We start from the raw sequence: 20,436 nt of genomic DNA, 5'->3' as shown, positions 1-20,436 counted from the left end.
GGGTGGTCCCTGAGCAAAGGGAGGACCCACCTCTCGCCCCTGGGCCCCGTCTTGGTACCCTTAGCCAGGGCTTTGGGACCCAGAAAGATCTTCTTTGGACGGCCTGGTCCTTGCTCCCCACCCTCTCCTCCATGCCCTGGGCCATCATGGGTGTTTCCTGGGACTCCCCCACCCTGGGGCAGGTAGGGAGAGCTCAGGGTGGCCCTGCGCCCCTGAACTCCCATCTCTCTTTGCCTTGGGCTGCAGTACCTGCTGGCTTTTGCCCTCAGTTTCAGCCGCTGGCTGTGTGCCCACCCTGAGCTGTACCGCCTGCCTGTGACACTGAGCTCAGCGGGGCCCATGGCCCCTGGGGACCTCATCGTCAAGGGCTCCCTGGTGAGTGTGGCTGTCTGCCTGGGGAAGTGGGAATGTGTGGGGGCTGGCCTTTGATTCCTGCGGGGTTCAGGGAAGCATCACCCTCATAGAGGCAAAGGGGTGACAGCCAGGGGGTGTGGAATCTTCTTGTGAGTGTCATGGGGTCATTCTCCTCCGTCTCACACCGAGGGGTCTGGGCAGGGCGTCAGGAGACCTAGTTCTAGAGTCTTTGCCACCAGCCTCTCCCCTGTGCGCCTCGGCGTCCTCATCTGGAGAGCGGGCCCTGCCGGTCTCCTTGCCGGGGCAGCGACGAAGCTCTGAGTGTGAAGTGCTGTCCCCCCTTCTGCTGCCCCTGGGGCTGGTTCCGAGCCTCTCAGTGCTGCTGTGAGTACCAGGCTTGCTGCTCTCCCTACAGAGGGCGGACGATCTCGTCTCCCCAGACGCACTCAGCACCATCAAAGAGATGGACGTGGCCAACTTCCGGCGGGTGTCCCGAATGCCCATCTACGGCACAGCCCAGCCCAGCGCCAAGGTGACCCCCCCAGCCGGCCTGGGCCCATTTGTGGGGTGGGGAGGGGAGGGGGAGCCCTTCTGCTGACCTCCCTCCTGTCCCTGCAGGCCCTGGGGAGTATCCTGGCCTACCTGACCGATGCCAAGAGGAAGCTGCGGCAGGTCGTTTGGGTCAACCTGAGGGAGGAGGCTGTGCTGGAGTGTGACGGGCACACCCACAGCCTGCGGTGGCCTGGGCCCCCCATGGCCACTGAGCAATTGGAGGTGAGGCCCTTCTGCCTTCTACACACCTCTAGCTTGGAGGCCTTCTGGGGAGTTGGCCTGGGAGGGTCCGTAGAAGGTCCTATTGTACAGGTGGAGAAACTGAGGCCCCCAAGGGTCAGGGAGTGGCTGATTCAGGATTCCTGCCACGGCCACCTGCCTGGCTCCGGGTCTGGTTTATGATCCCTGAGGCTCAGGAAGGGCAGGCATGTGTCCGGGCAGCCATGGGTCCGGAAGCCAGGCCTGGTCCTGGCCCTAGCAGACTCTGGTCTTTCAGGTCTGGCCTGGAGGCTGCCTCAGTGGCGTGTGTGCCCTCTGTCCCACCCTCCCTAGAGCCTGGAGACCCAGCTGAAGGCCCACCTGAGCGTGCCTCCCGCAGGCGCGGAGGGCCCGCGGGCCCACAGGTTCCAGACGTGCCTCACCACGCAGGAGGTCTTCAGCCAGCACCGCGGGGCCTGCCCCGGCCTCACCTACCACCGCATCCCCGTGCCAGACTTCTGTGCCCCCCGCGAGGAGGTGAGGGGCCAGGCAGGCAAGGCCGCTTCCCCTCGGCCTGGGCCTTGGCTGTGGCCAGGCTCTGCTGAGGGACTGGGAGCTTGTGCCACAAGGGTTTAGATTTGGCTCAGGTGGTTTATTCACATCCCTTCCCAGCTTGGCATTTGCATGCCCGTGTGTGTGTACATGTGTGTTTATTATCTGTTGTAGGTGTGTATGAGGGTGAGCATGTCCATGGTGTTGGTGGTATATGTGTGTTGGGGGACTGGAGTGGGTGTCATGTGGAGTGGGTATGTGTGTGTGGTGTGTGTATCTTAATGGTGTCTGTGATGGATGTCTTACCTTTCCTGGGGGACAGGTGTGGAGAGTGTGTCTTTTGGGGAAATATGTGGCGTGGTGTGTGTCTGGGCTTTGCGGAGGAGGGTGTTGTGGGGTGCTGTGTGTCACTGAAGGGGTTTGTGTGCATGTGGCTTCTGTAGGTTTGTGACGTATGTGTCTTTGTGTGTAGTGTGTGTTTAAGGTGCGTGGGTACGTCTGTGTGGTGTGTGCGTCCAGCGTGTATTGTGTGAGGCTCGCTGTGTGCCTGTGATGCCTCGGTTGTCTGGGTGCCGTGTCTGTGTGGGTCTCTGCAGTGTGCGGAGGGGGGGCCTGATAGGAGGCCATGGGGCTTGGGTTTCCTGTCTCACTTTGTTCTGTGGGTCTGGTTGTCTGTAGTTTGTCGCCCCCTGGTGGCCGTGCGCTGCAATGATCAGCTGCGGTTGGGAGCTGGGTTGTTAGGGGCACCTCAGATGTGGGCAGCAGAGCAGGGGGCCATGCGTGGCCTGGGGCGCAGCACATCGGAGTGCGTGCACATGTGCGTGTTCTGCCTGGTGGACGGCGGGCAACAGAAGCCCAGATCTGTGCATGTGTCTGTCTGCTCAAATGTCCGTCCCGGTCCTGGGGTGGGGATTATGCTGCACACGGGGCGTTGACGTGCACGTGGTCTGTGTGTCCTGCAGTGAGTTGAGTGTGTGTACACAGGTTGTGAGCCTGACACAGAGCCTGGCATCGGGTGAGCACTCCCTTTTGGGGGGGGTGCCACCCCGGGAGTCTGTGCAGCCAGGAGCACCCACTGACGCAGACCTTGGTCTCCCCACACAGGATTTTGACCGGCTGTTTGAGGTCCTGCGGGGCGCCCTCACCAAGGACTCGGGCTCCGGCTTCGTGTTCAGCTGCCTCAGCGGCCAGGGCCGGACCACGACGGCCATGGTGGTGGCTGTGCTCGCCTTCTGGCACGTCCGAGTATGTGAGGCCAGCGTTTGGGCAGCGGTCCGCCCAGGCAGCATGGGCACTGAGTGCCTGGGGACGCTGGCGGTGCCAGGAGGGTGTAGGGGTAGAGCTGATGCCTGGCGTGTCCACCCATCCTGGGCAGAGGGCAGTGGGGCTGGCAGACCCCTGGCAAGGGGCTCGTGGCATGAGGGAGAAGGGCAGCCTGGGAAGGAGTGCGCCCATCCCAGCAGCTGTCCTCCCTCAGGGCTTCCCCGAGGTGGTGGAGGAGGAACTCGTGAGTGTGCCTGATGCCAAATTCACCAAGGGGGAGTTTGAGGTGAGCACACCCGATACGGTCCCCGGGGGTCACCTGGGCGAGGGAGAGGGCACGTCTTGCTGGCAGGTCGGGAGGAATTTTCAGAGCTCTTAACGCTGTTTCCTTCTTCCGCCTCATCACATCAGTGCTTCTCTGTTCCCATTTCACAGATGAGCAAACCAAGGCATGGGGCAGCTTGGCTCTGGGGCCCTGGCAGATGACCATTGGGGATGAGGGGCCTGGACCCCCCTCATCCTGCCTAACTAACCCTATTGCTGGGCGACTGTATGCCTTGAGGGAGTCCACTGGCCACCTTCTTGTCTGGGTAGCATTGGCAACCCCCTCATAGGCACCTGGGGCCCAGGTGTGGTTGGCGACTTTGGTGCGGGGCTCTAGCCTGCCCAACCCCAACCCCATTTCAGTTCAGGACACTGGATGGACGGCCACTGACATTCCCCATGTATTGTATACCTACCGCAAACATGTCGTCTTCCTAGACACCTGGCAAGTAGGTGGCCATGTCTCCCTCTTACAGGTGGGGAATGTGGAGTTCAGAGTTGGCACGTGGCTGCCTGGTGTCAGCGCTGTGGTTGGCTCCTGCCTACCTGGTCAGCCTAGCCACGCGCCCTCCCTGCTGGCCTGCCACCCTGGCTTCCATGCGGGTCCTCACACTCCAAGCTCTCTCAGCTTCCGGGCCTTTGCATATGCTGTTCCCGCACCCTGGCCCTCTCTTCTCTTTATTTTCACGGATGCTCTTCTTTTTATGTTTTTTACTGTGGTAAAATATACATAGCATAAAATTTACCATTTTAACCATTTTTAAGTGCACAATTCCGTGGCATTAAGTATGTTCTCCTTGTTGCACTACTATCACCACCATCGAGAACTTTTTCGTCATCCCAAACTGACTAACCATTCAACAGTCACTCCCCATTCCTCCCTCCCCCCAGTCCCTGGTAACCACTGTTCTATTTTCTATCTCTGAATTTGATTATCCCACGTGCTGCATATGAGTAGAATCATTTATAAGACAGCACTTAATAGTAAGTATTTGCCATTTTGTGTCGGTGTAACCCACCTAGGACAATGTCTTCAAGTTCATTTATGTTGCGCATGTCTTAGAATTTCCTTCCTTGGAAAGGCTGACAAATACTCCATCGGATGCATATGCCACATTTTGTTTATCCATCCACGTTTGGCTGTTGTGGCTAATGCTTCCGTGAGCATGGGTGTACCAATATCTGCTTGAGTCTGCTGTCAATTCCACAGGTGGAATTGCTGGGCCATGTGGTAGCTGTACGTTTAACTTTTGAGCACCTGCCATACTGTTTTCCACAGTAGCTACACCATTTTACGTTCCCACCTGCAGGACGCAAGGGTTCCAGTTTCTCCACACCCTTGCTAACACTCCGTTTTCTATTTTTATTTTTTTTTATGACATCCATCCTAGCGAGCCTGGAATGGTATTGCATTGTGGTTTTGATTAGCATTTCTCTAAGAATTATGATGTTGAGGGCTTTCATGGGCTGTTTGGCCATTTGTATATCTCCGTGGGGAAACGTCTGTCATGTGCTTTGCCTGTTTTTGATTTGAGCTGTTTCGTGGTTGAGATGTAGGAATTCTTTTTATGTTCTGGATATCAATCCCTCATCAGCTAGGTGACTTGTGTTTTCTTCCATTCTGTGGGTTGCCTTTTTACACTGTTGATAGTGTCCCTTTTTTTTGCAAAAGTTTTAAAATTTAATGTTCAGTTTGTCTGTCTTTTCTTTTGTTGCCTCATGTTTATGTTGTCACGTTCAGGGGGTCACTGTCAAATGCAGTGTCATGAAGATTTTCCTCTGATGTCTTCTAAGAGTTTTATAGTTTTAGCTCTTTGATCCATTCTGAGTTAATTTTTGTATGTGGTGAAGGTGGGGGTTCAAGTTCATTCCTTGGCATGTGGACACTCAGTTTTCCCAGCACCATTTGTTGAAAAGAATGCCCTTTCCCCACTGAATGGCCTTGCCTCCTGGTCAAAAGTCACTTGATTGTATTTGTGAGAGTTTATTTCTAAGTCGAATCCTTCGTCTTCATGTCAGTCAAATGTGATCTCTTTTTACTCACTCCCAGCGTTTTGCTGGGAGCTGTGTGCACTCTCTTCTTCACCCTTTACAGCCCCCAGAGTTAGTGCCCTTGCTGCTCTCAGTTGACAGGTGAGAGAACTGAGGCACGGGGAGCTAAGCTCAGCACCCTGGACCAGTGGTCGGCAAACTCATTGGTCAACAGAGCCAAATAGCAACAGTACGACGATTGAAATTTCTTTTGAGAGCCAAATTTTTTAAACTTAAACTATATAGGTAGGTACATTGTTATTAACTTAATTAGGGTACTCCTAAGGCTTAGGAAGAGCCACACTCAAGGGACCAAAGAGCCGCATGTGGCTCGCGAGCCGCAGGTTGCCGACCACGGCCTTAGACCCTATCGGAGAGGTGATGGGGCTGGGGCACAAGCCAGGGAGTGGACCGCAGAGCCTGTGTTCCAAAGTTATTTGACCTGAAGATGCCCCTAATCCCCGTCCTCACCCATCCCAAGACATTCCCCTGTCTAGACCAGCTTTCTTTGCAATTAGTTTGGGCCTGTCGAGCCCACAGTCTGGCAGGGAGCATCAAATATAACGTGAAGAGGGCTGGAATAGGCATTGGTTCTGAGGGCCGAGGGCGCAACCTGGGGAGTCCAGGAGGGCTTCGTGGAGGAGGTGACATTAGAGTACATTTTAGAAAGATGAGTGAGTTTGTGGGTGAGGAGGATTAGTATGCAGAGGAGACCAAGCATGCAAAAGAGGGAGTCTGGAAAGGACAGGAGCTGTTTAAGGCTGTGATTGGCAAGAATGAAGGAACTGGGGCTGAGGTGGGAGGACCTAGATTGTGAGGACTCTGAAGGGCTACACTCAGTGCTTGACCTTGACCTTGAGGCTAGCAGGGAGGCAGAGGAGGTCGTGATCATTGGGTGTGGGTGGGGTTAGTCGTGTGGAGGAGGGAGTGGAGAGGAGAGGCGGGGCTGAGTGAGGAAGGGCTGTGGGACCAGCAGGAGAAGCTCAGTCTCATTGGTAGGTCTTGGCAAGGGAGGCACCCAGGATGAGCTTGGGTTTCTGGCTGGTGGTGGTGACAGCCAAGGAGATGAAGGGTCCCTGGGGAGGAGCGATTTAGGGAAGAGGCCAGGAGTCCCTTCATTGAAAAAAAACTGCAGCTTTCTCCCACCTATGTTCTCACAGGCCCTCTCTGGCTCCCAGAGAGGAGGCGGGCTGCCACCGTGGGATGAGAGGTGATGGAGACCTGGGTTGGTGCTGGCGGTGGGGTTGCCTGATCGACAGAGTTGCCGGGGGGCGGACGGGGGGGGATGACCTGGCGGAAGAGCCCTGCCCTACAGAGGGGCCCTCACAGGCCTCAGTTTCCCAGGAGTGAAGGGGGGCTTACATCAGATGAGTGGGATCCAGGCTGGGTTCCCCGTAGCTGGGTGTCCCCGAAATGCCTGTGGCCCCTGCAGGGTGAGAGCAGAGCCAGCTGGGCCCCAACACAGGCTCATCGCATGCACCGCCTGCTCCACCCACCCCACCAGCCTGCGCACACAGCTTTCTGTTTTGTAGCTAAGAGTCCGGAGAAGGTTTTTTTGAAGCAAGGTTTCTACCGCTTAGGAAAGCAAGCACCTTCGGAGCCCTGGCCTCAGAGGTGTCCAGGAGCCCTTGTCCCCAGCCCCAGTGGAGAACTGGGGTCAGGGCCTGGGCCTCGAGCCCGGTGGCCCTGGTGTGGGGTGAGCCCGTTGTTGAGGGTGAGCCCCCCCCCCCCCCGCACCTTGGTCTTCTCTCTGCTCAGCCCCCCTCCTCTGGCGCAGGTGGTGATGAAGGTGGTGCAGCTGCTGCCGGACGGGCACCGTGTGAAGAAGGAGGTGGACGCAGCGCTGGACACAGTCAGCGAGACCATGACGCCCATGCACTACCACCTGCGGGAAATCATCATCTGCACCTACCGCCAGGTGAGCCCACCTTCGCCGGTGCGCGGCCCCGGATGTGGCCGCTGTGGGCATGAGGCGTCCCTGGGGACCCTCGTGGGCTCTCTCGGTCACACGACCACCGGCTGGAAGCAGAGGCGACCCCTGAAATGGAAGCACGCCCGGCCCCAACAACCCCCAGCTTGATCTGGAACAGCTGGCGGAGTGTGTGCAGGGCAGCGGGTCCGAGGCCCCACAGCTGCCCCTCCCTGGCCCAGCAGCCAACCAAACTGACGGGACCGAGGAGCACAGAATGAGGCCGCTCCCGGCCCCAGCGAGATTGCGTCTCTTGTTTCTTTTGGGTTTCATAGTGGGATGGTATGTTGCCACTGGGTGGCAGCCATGTGCTAAGAGACAGCTCCTCTGGCTTTCAAAGGATACGGAGAGGGCAGAGCACGGAAGCTTCCAGTTCCCTCTGTAGCTGGAAGCTCAAGGGGTTGAAAGGGATGCCTGGCCCTGCTTCAAGCATCACCCCCACACACCCACTTCCTTAGGCATTCTGGGTATCTCACCCCCCCTCACCTCCAAAGCTGACCACCCTTCCTTCCTCTGAGCTCCGCAGCCATGGGTGCCCATTGCGAGGCGCAGAGGGTGGAGCAGGGAGCACTGAGGGGAGAGAGGAGAGGTCCCACAGAGCTGACCTGGTACCATCCCAGCGTAATGAGGGCTGGGGGAGGCACTTCTGGCCGGAGGGGCTGCGTGGGCAGAAGCCAGGAGGCTGAACGGCGAGAAGTACACGCAGAGGCAGTGGAAGTGCCGCGGTGCCGATGAACACGGTTGTGTTGGAAGCTCTCAGAGACGATGCTGGACGGGTAAGGTGGCTCTCACGCTGCTGGCCATAGAGAGGGAAGGGTGCCGTGGTTGGGGCTCTGTTCAGCAGCGGATGCCCCTGCCGCCTTTGGACTGTGGAGTGTTTCAGCCTGGAGGCAGGAGGAGGAGCCGGTGGAGGGCCCTCCCCCCTCCCACCACGCCCACCAGCCCCCTATTCCAAAGGCCGGGATGGTGCTGACCTTCGCCGGTGGTGGTAGTGGCTGCGGGTGGTGGTACCAAAGCAAGATATAGAGTGATGGCTCAGTGTGGCCACCAGGTGGCCCCGGCGAGCTGAATGTGGACCAAACTCTCAAGGGGCTGACGAAGGCAGGGGCCTCGGACACCTAACGCAGTCCTTCTCACCTGGCTGCGTAATGATGCACCTGGGAGCTCTAAGAACTACCCATCGCTGAACTCCATCCCCAGCGAGTCTGATTCAGTTGGTCTGCTTGGGGCCAGAGGATGGATCTTTTACACAAACTTTCCCTTGGTGAGTCCAGTGTACCGGCAAGGCTGAGGACACCAGACCCTCTAAGCAGGGGTCCGCTGCCCCAGTGTTCGCCAGGGTCCCCTGGAGGCGCGTTAAGATGCGTGTTGCTGTACCCCACCTGGTCTCTGGCTCTGTGGGGCTGGGTGTCCAGCAGGCTCCCAGAGGACGCTGGTGCTCCCGGTCAGGCACGGTCCTTGTCCATCTCGGGGGGAAGCAGCTGGGATTTTTGCTGTGTTGAATGTGTAAATCAGTTCGGGGAATGTTGCCATCTGAACAACAGTCACTTTTCTGATTCACGAGTGGAGATTTCGTCCATTTATTTAGGTCTTCTCTAATGGCCTACATGTTTTATAGCTCCCAGAGTGTAAATTTTACACTTCTTTTGTTAAATTTATTCCTGCTTTATTGTACTTATGCTTGTGGGGAGCCGGCACAGCCATGGCATACTCAGCCCCAGGCCAGCTCAGCCTGGTTCAGTGACCCTGAGTGGGGGGGTGAAAGGATTGAGAAAAGACAGACAAGAGAATGAAAGCTGGGTCTCGGTGGGACGCTGCTCCCTGATGAGGAGACAGCGCCAGCGCCCACAAGCCATGTCTTTATTTTATCGCAGATGCCACGAGGCAAAGTAGGGGCATGATCACGTTGTTTACAGCATTCTCGTGAGTTTCAACCCCACTCAACTACATGCACCTGAACTCTAGCACAAGGCAGGTGGGGCCACGTGTTCAGACCATAGGTTCAAGCTCACAACCATAGCTGTTGGCTATAATTGTGCTGGGAGGTCCCTGCCCTCCAGCTGGGACTTGCATATGGCAATGAGAGGACCCTGTCCTTTCATTAGTCCGAGGCTTGAACCTGGCCAAAACACTGTAGCCACGCCCCACATATGCTATTGTAAATAGAATTGGTTTCCTTATTTCATGTGTTAGTATGTTCATTGCTATGGTATAGAAATAGAATTGATAAATTTGTATATTGATCAATCTTGCAACCTTGCTAAACGTGTTTATTAGTTCTAATACTTGTTTGTCTTAGTGAATTTCTTAGAATTTTCTATATACAAGATCATGTCATCTACAAATGTAGTTTTACTACTTTCTTTCCAATATGGGTGCCATTTGTTTGTTTATTTATAAATATGTTTTTCTTGATGTTAGAGAGGAAGGGAGAGGGAGAGAGAGAGGGGGAAACATCAATGTGAGAGAAAAACATCTGTTGACTGCCTCCTATACAACCCCTACTGGGGATCAAGCCCACCACCCAGGCACGTGCCCTGACTGGGAATCCAACCTGTGACCTGTTGGTGCATGGGATGATGCTCAATTAACCGAGCCACAGTGGCCAGGCTGGGTGCCTTTTACTTAATTTTCTTGTCTAACTGCCCTGGCGAGATCTCCCGGTACGGTGTTGAGCAGAAGTGGCGACAGCAGACATCCTCGTTTTGTTCCTGGTCTTTGGGAGAAAGCTTTTAGGCTCCCACGATTAAGTAGGATGCTAACTGTGGGTTTCTCTTAGACGCCCGTTCTTAGTTTGAGTGTTTTTGTCTTTTTAATCCTCACCAGAGGATATGTTTCATTGCTTTTTAGAGAGAGAGGGGGAGAGGGAAACATCGATGTGAGAGAAACATCAGTTGACTGCCTTTTGTATGCTCCCTGACCTGGAGTTGAACCCACAACCTTTTGGTGCGTGGATGGTGCTCCAACCAACTGAGCCACCTGGCCAGGCCTTGAGTGTTTTTTCACGAGTAGATGTAAAATATTTTTAAAATACTTTTCTATGTCTCTTGAGATGATTATATGGTTTTTGCCCTTTATTCTATTGCTATAGTGTATTATGTTAGTTGATTTTTGGATTTTAAACCAACTTAGCATTCCTGGGATAAATCCTACCTGGTCATGGCAAGTGATCTTTATATATTTTCTGCATTTGGTTTGTTGCGGAGTTTTTGCGTTGGACTCATAAGAGATATTGACCTGTAGTTTTTTTTTTCTTATGATGTCTTTGTTTGGTTGGTATTAGGATGGTACTGGCCTCATAGCTTGTTACCCTCTCACTTTCCCAGGACGGGGGACTGAAGCATAGAGAGGGTGTGAGGTCATCACAAGCATATAGTTAGCTTGGGCTGGCATAACAAAGTACCACAGACGGCATGGCCGAAACAACAGAATTCTACTTTCTCACAGTTCAGGAGGCTGGAAAGTCCAAGATCAAGGTCCTGGCTGACTCAGTTTCTAGTGGGGACTCCTCCTGGCTTGAGTACCGCTGCCTTCTCTGTGTCCTCATGTGGCCTTTCCTAGGTGCGTGCGTGTGGACAGAGAGAGGCGAAGGGGAGAGGGTGGGGCTCTCTGGGATCTCTTCCTTTATGTTTTAAAATATATTTTTATTGATTTCAGAGAGGAAGGGAGAGGGAGAGAGAGAGAGAAACATCATTGAGAGAGAACCTTTGATCGGCTGCCTCCTGTACACACACAACTGGGGATGGAGCCTAAAACCCGGGAATCAAACCCGTGATCTCTGTGTTCATGGGTTGACGCTCAACCATTGAGCCACACTGGCCAGGCCTGTTCTCTCCATTTTTGCATTTGAGGAAGGGAGACCCTTGGGCATGCCAAGAACACACAGCTAGTGGGATACAGGAGGAGAGTGAGCCGCCAGACCCCGACTCCCAGACGAGGCCCTCTTCACCTGCCACACTGCCCCTCAGAGAGCGGATCAGAATCTGATGATCAGATCTAGATGGAACGTGCTCACCCAGCGCGCAGTATGTAGTGGGCCCTGGACGCGTCGGGCCCACGTGGGTGCTGGGCAGACTGCAGGTTGGAGAGGCCGGAATGCCAGTGCCCTGGCCACCATTCCCGGGCCCCTTCTATTTCAGGGCTCAATCCCAGTGGACAAGGAGGTCTTGCCCGCTGCACCACAGCTAATGACAGCCTGGCCTGCCAGGCCATTTAAAAACAGCTCCACTATTTTTACCGGCAGGAGGTGGCTGGCCTGTCCTCCTCCCCGGGCAGTGCCAACACGGGTGATTGTCAGGAAACCAGGGCCTCGATGGGAAGACGGGTCATTCCTCAAATCACAGACTTCGATGGGGCAGGATGTGCCCACGGAACCTTCCGGGGAGTGTCAGGCGCCACCTACAGCCCGGGGTCTGAATTTAGAGATAATTCTACCCTGCCTTGCCAGTGGGCTCAGCAGGAATCGCTCGGCCTCTCCACCATGACTACCGTGCAGACCCGACCCTCCGTGGGGTCTCGGCCGCAGGCGCGTCCCCGTGGGAGTGGGGGCGCCGAGAGGACGGCTGCTGTGGCCTGTCCGGGAGCCAGGCTGGAGCTGAGGACATTTCTTCTCAGCTGTTGCATTGGAAGGAGTTTACAGTGGCTTTCCTGGTGGGACCACTGGTGATTTCCTTTCCTTCTAAGGAAATGGTTTAAAGGGACCCCAGGCCTCTGGATGGAGTTTGGGAAGCAGCATAGGGGATGGGTGAAGCCCCGTGCGTGCAGCCTGTGTACCCGTCCATAGCTGAGCAGAGCTGCACTGTGCTGCCGCAGCTTGTATTTAGGTCAAATCCTTTTATTTTCTGTCCACTGCCTAATTCTAAACAAAGTTGGTGGAGTGTTTAAAGCAGCGGTTCTCAACCTGTGGGTCGCGACCCCTTTGGGGGTCAAACGACCCTTTCACAGGGGTCGCCTAAATACATCCTGCACATCAGATATTTACATTACGATTCATAACAGTAGCAAAGTTACAGTTATGAAGTAGCAACGGAAATAATTTTATGGTTGGGTCACAACATGAGGAACTATATTAAAGGGTCGCGGCTTTAGGAAGGTTGAGAACCACTGGTTTAAAGCAATAAGCATCCTGATCTGTCTCCCAACCCCACCCAGCAGCAACCCTGTGGCCATTCCCAACCTCAGATTCGCCAGAAGCCTTCACTACCCCTTTGTCTGAGGGTCCGGCTCAGCCTGGCCCCTGGGTGCGGCCCCCATCCTCCCCCTCCCCCGCTGCTATGAGCTCCTCCCTCTGTCTGCCTGGAGAGACCTCCCTCTTTAACACCTTTCCTCCCCCTCACGGGGCACCTTTCTGCCCCCTTTCTCCTAACCCACCTCAAGCATCACTTCCTCTTCGATACCCTCCCCAGTCTAGCTGCCTGCCCTGCCTTGATCCCATGATCTGGCCTTCTGGGTGCTTTGTATCTGTCTCCTGGTCCCCCTCCCCCTCCCCCCAACCACCACCACCCGCGTCTCTGTGGGCAGGGCCTGCGCCTGTGTGCCATCGCCCTGCCTCCTGTCCCATGAACGAGTGGGCCTGTGGGGTTCTCCATGGTTCCAGGTGCTTCCTCGTACCTTACTTGCCTGAGCAACCCCACCTCCTGGGGGCGCTGAGAGTTTAAAGGGCAGAACCAGGCCCAGAACCAGCTCATGTCTCCTAGGGAGTCAGAGCCCTGGCTGTCCTGGGCCCTGTCCCTGCCCACCTTCCACCCTTGGCCCATCCCCGAGGCCTGTGGATAGGGGGTCAGTCACCGTCCACTCCTGCAGCCCGGGAGCTAAGACGGCAGAGGCACGAAGGCTGAGTTCTCTAAGGCAGAAGTGGGAGGTGGGGGCCACAGGCCCCCAAAGCAGGCCCCCTGTAGCTCCTGGTTTGTAGGACTGTGGCTGACTCATGTCTGGGGGCCGGGGGCACCTGGGAACCTTCCTGCAGCAGCTGGAGGCTGACCCGGAGGCTGCAGTGTGTGTGTGTGTGTGTGTGTGTGTGTGTGTGTGCAAGGAAAGGCTCCTGGCTGTGGCCCAGTGGGTGGGGGACCGTCTTTCCTGGTCCCGGAGGTCTGGGCTGGCTGTGCCCTCCCACCGATGTGCCAGGAGCCCGAGGGAACGGCCCCTGTGCCTCATCCTCTTCCTGGAGTGGAGACAGCTGCTGTGGGCCCTGGGCGGAGACTGGGGGCCGGTGCGGAGAGGTCTGGTGGTGTCTTCAGGGTGGGCAGCAGCCTGTGGTGGGGGAGGACACCGGCAGGAGGGGGCAGAGACCTGCAGGGAGAGCGGGGCTGGCCCTGGCCTGCCGCTGACCCCTGCACAGAGAGGAACCTTGAGGGGCCCCTGCCTCCTGCTTTCACCCCCAGGCGTCTTCTGTTAACAGGTCCCAGCCCGAAACCTTCATGCACCCAGAGCTAGGGCCACGGTGCTCCCTCTGAGCAGCTGAGGGGGGGGGGAGGGGTCCAGGCTGTGTCCACAGTCAGGAGTGCGAGAGCTTCACATTGCTGACCACTGTCCGGGCCACTGATCAGAGACCTGATGAGGGAAGGGCCTGAGCGGAGCGTTCCCATGGCAGCTTGTCCTTGTCTGGTTGCCCTCAGAACAGTGGTTATACTTTCAGTGAGGAAGTGGGGGTGCAGGGAGGCCAGGTGACCTGTTCTCACCTCCCCGGTAGGAAGTGGGTTTCGGACGCCCTGGGCCTTGCTGTCTGAATCCCTTCCTCCCAGCTCCACCCGGTGCTGCGGGCAGTTGAGGATGTGAATGTGTGTGCACGCTCAGGGGGTTTGGGTAGTATGTGAGTATCTGTCCGTATGGTGTGAGTGTATATGGGGTGTGTGAGAGGGCATGAGTGGCTGCGTGGGGGGTGTATGTGGTATGTGTGTATATGTGTATCTGCGTGGTGTGTGTTTGTGGTATGGTATGGTATGTGTGGGGTGTGAGTGAGTGTGTTGGTGCATGTGAGATGTGTATGTGATATTAGTGAGTGTGTGTGGTATGTGTATGTGTGTGGGGGTGTGTGGTGTGTGTGTGGTGTGAGTGAGTGTGTGATGTGAGTGGTGAGTGTGGTGTGAGTGTGTGGTGTGAGTGTGGTGTGAGTGTGTGTGGTGTGTGTGTGGGGGGTGTGAGTGGTGTGAATGTGGTGTGAGTGTGTGGTGTGAGTGAGTGTGTGGGGTGTGTGTAGGGTGTGGGGTGTGAGTGGTGTGAGGGTGGTGTGAGGGTGTGATGTGAGTGGTGTGATGTGAGTGGTGTGAGTGAGTGGTGTGTGTGTGGTGTGTGTGGTGTGAGTGTGGTGTGAGTGTGTGGTATGAGTGAGTGTGTGGTATGTGAGTGTGGGGTGTGAGTGTGTGGGGTGTGTGGGGTGTTAGTGTGTGGTGTGAGTGAGTGTGTGGTGTGTGTGAGTGTGTGGTGTGAGTGGTGTGTGGTGTATGTGTGTGGTGTGGGGTGTCAGTGTGTGGGGTGTGTGTGGGGTGAGTGTGTGGTGTGTGTGGTGTGAGTGGTGTGAGTGTGTGTGGGGTGTGAGTGTGTGGGGTGTGTGGTGTGAGTGTGTGGTGTGTGTGGTGTGAGTGGTGTGAGTGTGTGTGGGGTGTGAGTGTGTGGGGTGTGTGTGGTGTGAGTGTGTGGGGTGTGTGTGGTGTGAGTGTGTGGGGGGTGTGTGATGTGAGTGTGTGGTGTGAGTGTGTGGTGTGAGTATGTGGTGTGTGTGAGTGTGTGGTGTGAGTGTGTGGTGTGAGTGGTGTGAGTGTGTGGTGTGAGTGTGTGGTGTGTGTGGTGTGAGTGGTGTGAGTGTGTGTGGGGTGTGAGTGTGTGGGGTGTGTGTGGTGTGAGTGTGTGGGGTGTGTGTGGTGTGAGTGTGTGGGGTGTGTGTGATGTGAGTGTGTGGTGTGAGTGTGTGGTGTGAGTATGTGGTGTGTGTGTGGTGTGTGTGGTGTGAGTGTGGTGTGAGTGTGTGGTATGAGTGAGTGTGTGGTATGTGAGTGTGGGGTGTGAGTGTGTGGGGTGTGTGGGGTGTTAGTGTGTGGTGTGAGTGTGTGGTGTGTGTGAGTGTGTGGTGTGAGTGGTGTGTGGTGTATGTGTGTGGTGTGGGGTGTCAGTGTGTGGGGTGTGTGTGGGGTGAGTGTGTGGTGTGTGTGGTGTGAGTGGTGTGAGTGTGTGTGGGGTGTGAGTGTGTGGGGTGTGTGGTGTGAGTGTGTGGTGTGTGGGGTGTGTGTGGTGTGAGTGTGTGGGGTGTGTGTGGTGTGAGTGTGTGGGGTGTGTGTGATGTGAGTGTGTGGTGTGAGTGTGTGGTGTGAGTATGTGGTGTGTGTGAGTGTGTGGTGTGAGTGTGTGGTGTGAGTGGTGTGAGTGTGTGGTGTGAGTGTGTGGTGTGTGTGGTGTGAGTGGTGTGAGTGTGTGTGGGGTGTGAGTGTGTGGGGTGTGTGTGGTGTGAGTGTGTGGGGTGTGTGTGGTGTGAGTGTGTGGGGTGTGTGTGATGTGAGTGTGTGGTGTGAGTGTGTGGTGTGAGTATGTGGTGTGTGTGAGTGTGTGGTGTGTGTGGTGTGAGTGGTGTGAGTGTGTGGTGTGAGTATGTGGTGTGTGTGTGGTGTGAGTGTGTGGTGTGTGGGGTGTGAGTGGTGTGAGTGAGTGGTGTGAGAGTGGTGTGAGTGTGTGGTGTGAGTATGTGGTGTGTGTGGTGTGAGTGTGTGGGGTGTGTGTGGTGTGAGTGTGTGGGGTGTGTGTGGTGTGAGTGGTGTGAGTGGTGTGAGTGTGTGGTGTGAGTGGTGTGAGTGTGGTGTGAGTGTGTGGTGTGAGTGGTGTGAGTGTGTGGTGTGAGTATGTGGTGTGTGTGGTGTGAGTGTGTGGTGTGTGTGGGGTGTGTGTGGTGTGTGTGGTGTGAGTGGTGTGAGTGTGGTGTGAGTGTGTGGTGTGAGTGAGTGTGGGGGCACGTATGTTGGGTGGGGAGGCCCCCTGCTGACTCCCGCCCGGCGCCTTCTGCAGGTGAAGGCAGCCAAATCGGAGCAGGAGGCCCGGAGGCTGCAGCTGCGGAGCCTGCAGTACCTGGAGCGCTACGTCTACCTGGTGCTCTTCAACGCTTACCTCCACCTGGAGAAGGCGGACTCCTGGCCGAGGCCGTTCAGCACCTGGATGCGGGAGGTAAGAGAGGCGGGAGGCGAGGCTGCCTGGAGAGTTCCCTGTGGACGGGAAGCCTTCTCACCTCTCACTCTTCTCTTTGGCTGAGATTTTGTCTCATTTGACCTGGGGTCGCCAGCATGGTGTCTGCGCTTGGCAGGCAGTCAGTAAGTTTGACGAGTGAATGAATGGATGGCTGAATGCATGAGGCGGCGGGAGGGGACCAGGCGTGTGGGTCAGGCAGGCCCCTGCTCTGTGTGTCCCCAAGGCCAGCCTTGCCCGGCCTCTTCATGCCCATTAGATGCTCAGCCCTCACCCACTCTGCAAAGGGCAAGATGCATGGTGGCCCAGCCCCTGCCACCTTCCAGTGTGACCCTGGGCAAGTTAATTAGCTGTTAATTTGCTGCCTTCAACATGAACATGGACAGACATTGCTACTGTTGGCACCACCTCAGAAGGGGGTGGTGAGGGCTCCGTGAGATACCCAGTTCCCTCTGCCAGGCGCTGTGCGAGCAGGCGACTTACAAGGTGACTGTTGCCCTCCCGTCTGCAAGGAGGGGCTGAGCACAGACAGGTTAGGACCTGGGTCACAGTCAGCATTGGAGCCAGCCTTTGGCCCAGGACACCGCCCTCAAGGCCCACTCTCCGCTTGCCCTCCAGCCCTCCTGGTTCCTCCTCTGGCTCAGCTGTGCTGGAGGCAGAGCTGCCACCTCGTTACCTCTAGGTCAGGGGGTGGCCTCCTCCCTCCTCGGCAGTGCGGCCTGTAATTGCCCCTCCACCGGGGCTCTGGCCCTCCTGACCTCCCCGCCTGTCCTGGCGGTTCTGATCTGGATCGAGTCTGCACTAGCCCCGGAGGGCAGGCAGGTGGGACAGCAGGAGGCTGGGACGCCAGTCAGAGTGGACATCGGCAGGGCACGGGCTGGGGTCAGAGCTGTGAGGGATCGGGGGCAGGGCGGCCACGCAGTGCCCGTGGCAGGAATGGTGGTTGCTGGGCCGTGTGCTGAAGGAAAAGCCTTGGGTGTGGCCCTCGTGTGTTGAGTCAGGAGACCTGATGGGTGTGCGTCACTCCAAGGCCATGTTGGGCCCCCCCTGAGCGGGCCCGGGCTCAGCTTCCTCTCTCAGCCCCTGGGTAGGGTGGAGGCGGTGGGGGACCCAGGACACTTCCGCTTGGGTTTTGCTTGGAGATTGAGGGGAGTTGGGGGCTGGGAGGAGCTTCACCCCCCCTGCTGAGCCTGGGTGTTGGGTGATGGGGGAGGTCAGGGAAGGAGAGAACTGTGGGTCCAGTTAGGAGTGTGGGGTTCTAGCCTCAGGGTCCCTGTCTCCTGGGGATGAAGGGCAGGTGGGGGTTACTTGGGGACCTTCGTTCTGAGTGGACCTTGCTCTTCCCCACCCCCAGGACGATGGGGTGAGACGGAGGCTCCTTGTGAGAGGGTTTGGGTCTAGTGTCAGGGCCTGGGCCACTGGGCAGCAGAGGGTGGAGCGTGTCCAGGGAGGCCCACAGCCGGAACTCACAGCCAGAGGCTCTTGCTGGCTCCGGGGTTCACGCCACCTTCCTCAGCGCCCCCTGCAGGCCCACCCGAGTGCTCGCTGCCTCGCTCCTGCGGGTCCCTGTGGGAGCAGCAGGCGTGGCCTCCTGTGCTGCTCTCCGCCTGCCTGGCTGCCTGCCGAGCGCTTGCGGTGCTTGTGGTGCTGACCTAGTCCTCCGCGGCGCTCCCGGCAGGTAGAGCCTGCTCTCCCCACTGTGAGGAAAGGGAAGCTCAGAGCGATTAATGGTCACAACGCAAACTTGTGCAGTTCGCTGGGGCCCCCGCCAGAGTGCTGAGCTGGTAGGAGGCAGCCCTGGGCCACAGGCTCGGCCGTGTGCTCCGGAGCCCAGAGCGGGAAGGAAGTCACGAAGGGGGCAGGGGACCCGAATGACACCCTCCCTCCCCTGGGATGCAGCCCCATCTCTTCTGTCCTCTCCAGGTGGCGTCGAAGGCTGGGGTCTACGAGATCCTCAATCAGCTGGGCTTCCCCGAGCTCCAGGGCACGGAGGACCAGCCCTTCTCCAGGCTGCGCTGCCGGTGGCAGGAGCAGAGCCACAGCCTGGAGCCCTTCGCCGCCGGCGACTTCCTGTAGGACGGTTCCCCTGCCCCGTCCCCCCGCAGGGCCCCACGAAGGCTGGAGGGGCCCTCACTGAAGTGGCCCTGAGCTGACAGTTCCCCAGCTTCCCAGAGAGCCTGGGGCTGGGTTGGGACCCCTTTTTTGAAAGGGCTTTTTATAGGACAGTGAGCACGCAGTCAGACCTGTGAATGACAGCGTGAGAGCTGCCCTCAGGAGGGCCCAGTGCGGGCCTTGCAGCCCTCCAAGCAGCTCACTCCCCAGTTGCCAAACAAAGCTACTGGCCACGGCCACTGCCATCCTCTCCCCTCCCCTCCCAGCAGGTCTGGCGGCCCCTGTGCAGAGCAGCCGGCCAGTGCGGGTTTCCTCTCTTTCCTTCCCTGCTCTCCCTCTTGGCTTCTCCCCTTTAGCCTCCTGGCACTGCCCTCGGGGCCCCTGGCTCCCTGGGAGGTGGACAGCACTCTGGGTGGCTTTGTGACTTTAAAGTCAGCTTTAGTTTTCTTGCCTCTCGTGCCCGTCTCCAACCTGGAGACTTCAAGAAGTACAACCCCATGGTGTGGTGGGTGCCGCAGAGGCTTGGCCTCTCCTGCCCTCCCGCCCCCCGCCCCCGGGGGTGCTGGCAGGACTGTGGAGTTTTCTAAGGAGCCGGAAACACCAGGGAGTCCCTCTCAGGGGAAGAGAGAGCTTCCAGGAGGTGGAGCAGCCCCATGGCAGAAGCCACCTCCATTTGCCTGGGAGCCCGGGTGGGCGGTGCTGAGTAAGCCAAGCACCCAGCCTGGGTCCCTCTGCACCTCCTCCCGCCCCGCCAGCCCCAAAGGCCCGTGCCCCGCCTGCTGCAGCAGGGACCCTCGGGTGCGGCCACTTGAGCGAGCAGTGGAGCGTGAGCGTGGGCTAAGGGTGGCCTGAGGGGTCCCCTGGATTGCAGACCATTCTTGCCGAGGACCCCTGAGCTGCCTTCCGGTGGGAGCAGACGGGGCCAGGCACTGCTGACGTAGAGGGTCTGCTGTGTGCAGACAGCGGGAAGCTGCTCGGAAGAGGAGGGGAGGCAGGGGTGCTGAGCTGAGCCTTGCAGCTCTTCCTCTGGGGCCGGGGCCTGTTTATACCCAGGGGCTGCCCAGTGGGGAGGCTGGGCACCTGGCCTGCTCGTTGTGGCCAGCGGGGCCTCTCTGTGGTTGCGTGCATGCACTTCTATGGGAGAACAGGTGGTCGTGTCCCTGGTCGAGGTATTTGAAAAGGGGAGAAGAGGCTGAAGTGGCTCATATCTACCTAGTATTGGAAACTATTTGACCATCTTGGCTGATTTCTTTTTGCAGAACTACTGTATGTCTGTTCACTACCTTTCCAGATGGGTTGTTTTTGTCTTTATTCTTTTTGCATGTATTAAAAAGTTTTAGTTTCTTTGCAGACAAGGTCTAGGTGAGGGGTCAGAGATCAGGACTGAACTGGGCAGGAGCCTCTGTGTCCTCATGGCTGGCCCTGACTTTCAGCGTTGCTGGGACCACTTGCCGGTCACGTCACCGCTCTGCCTCAGTCTCCCCATCTGCAAATGGGAGAAGAATACTTGCCTACCTACCTCACAGGGGTGTTGTGAGGATTCATTTGTGACTTTTTTTTGTACAGAGCTTTTGAGCATTAAAAACAGCTAAATGTGAAGTGCGCCTGGCTGCTGGTTTGTGTTAGTGTGGAGCAGGGGTTAGAGAACTGATGCCCGCTGGGGTCCCCGCTCCTCCAGAGCAAGGGCCAGTGGGTGGGGTGAGGGAGAGCATCTACCCTGAGGGGTCCCCAATCTCAGAAAAGGTGGCTTTCTTCCTAGACATCCCTTTCCTTCTTTCACATTTCCAGTTGTGCCTTCCCATGTCACCCAGGGTGCCCAGAGTTGTCATGCTGAGCCCTTCCTTGAAGAAAGCATCATCACAGGCGAATTCACACTAAAGTGTGAAGGACTGCTCTATCCAGGGAAATGAGACAAGGTG

General features: G+C 57.2%; 1 protein-coding gene across 4 annotated transcripts in view; it reads left to right on the top strand.

Moving 5' to 3' along the window:
- Positions 1 to 20,116, top strand: part of PALD1 (phosphatase domain containing paladin 1) — a 68,702-nt gene extending 48,586 nt beyond the window's left edge. For all 4 annotated transcript variants that reach the window (XM_059662477.1, XM_059662476.1, XM_059662478.1 and 1 more), the window contains exons 12-20: positions 247 to 375; positions 770 to 886; positions 973 to 1,128; positions 1,459 to 1,641; positions 2,761 to 2,901; positions 3,134 to 3,205; positions 7,052 to 7,192; positions 16,232 to 16,387; positions 18,329 to 20,116. In XM_059662477.1, the coding sequence (XP_059518460.1) occupies positions 247 to 375; positions 770 to 886; positions 973 to 1,128; positions 1,459 to 1,641; positions 2,761 to 2,901; positions 3,134 to 3,205; positions 7,052 to 7,192; positions 16,232 to 16,387; positions 18,329 to 18,481 (1,248 nt within the window). In that variant the 3' untranslated portion in view covers positions 18,482 to 20,116. The remainder of the gene's footprint in view (positions 1 to 246; positions 376 to 769; positions 887 to 972; positions 1,129 to 1,458; positions 1,642 to 2,760; positions 2,902 to 3,133; positions 3,206 to 7,051; positions 7,193 to 16,231; positions 16,388 to 18,328) is intronic.
- Positions 20,117 to 20,436: the final 320 nt, after the last annotated feature.

This window comes from Myotis daubentonii, chromosome 13 (assembly GCF_963259705.1).
Source record: "Myotis daubentonii chromosome 13, mMyoDau2.1, whole genome shotgun sequence".
Lineage (NCBI taxonomy): Eukaryota > Metazoa > Chordata > Mammalia > Chiroptera > Vespertilionidae > Myotis > Myotis daubentonii.
This window is presented reverse-complemented; position numbering and strand designations above follow the sequence as displayed.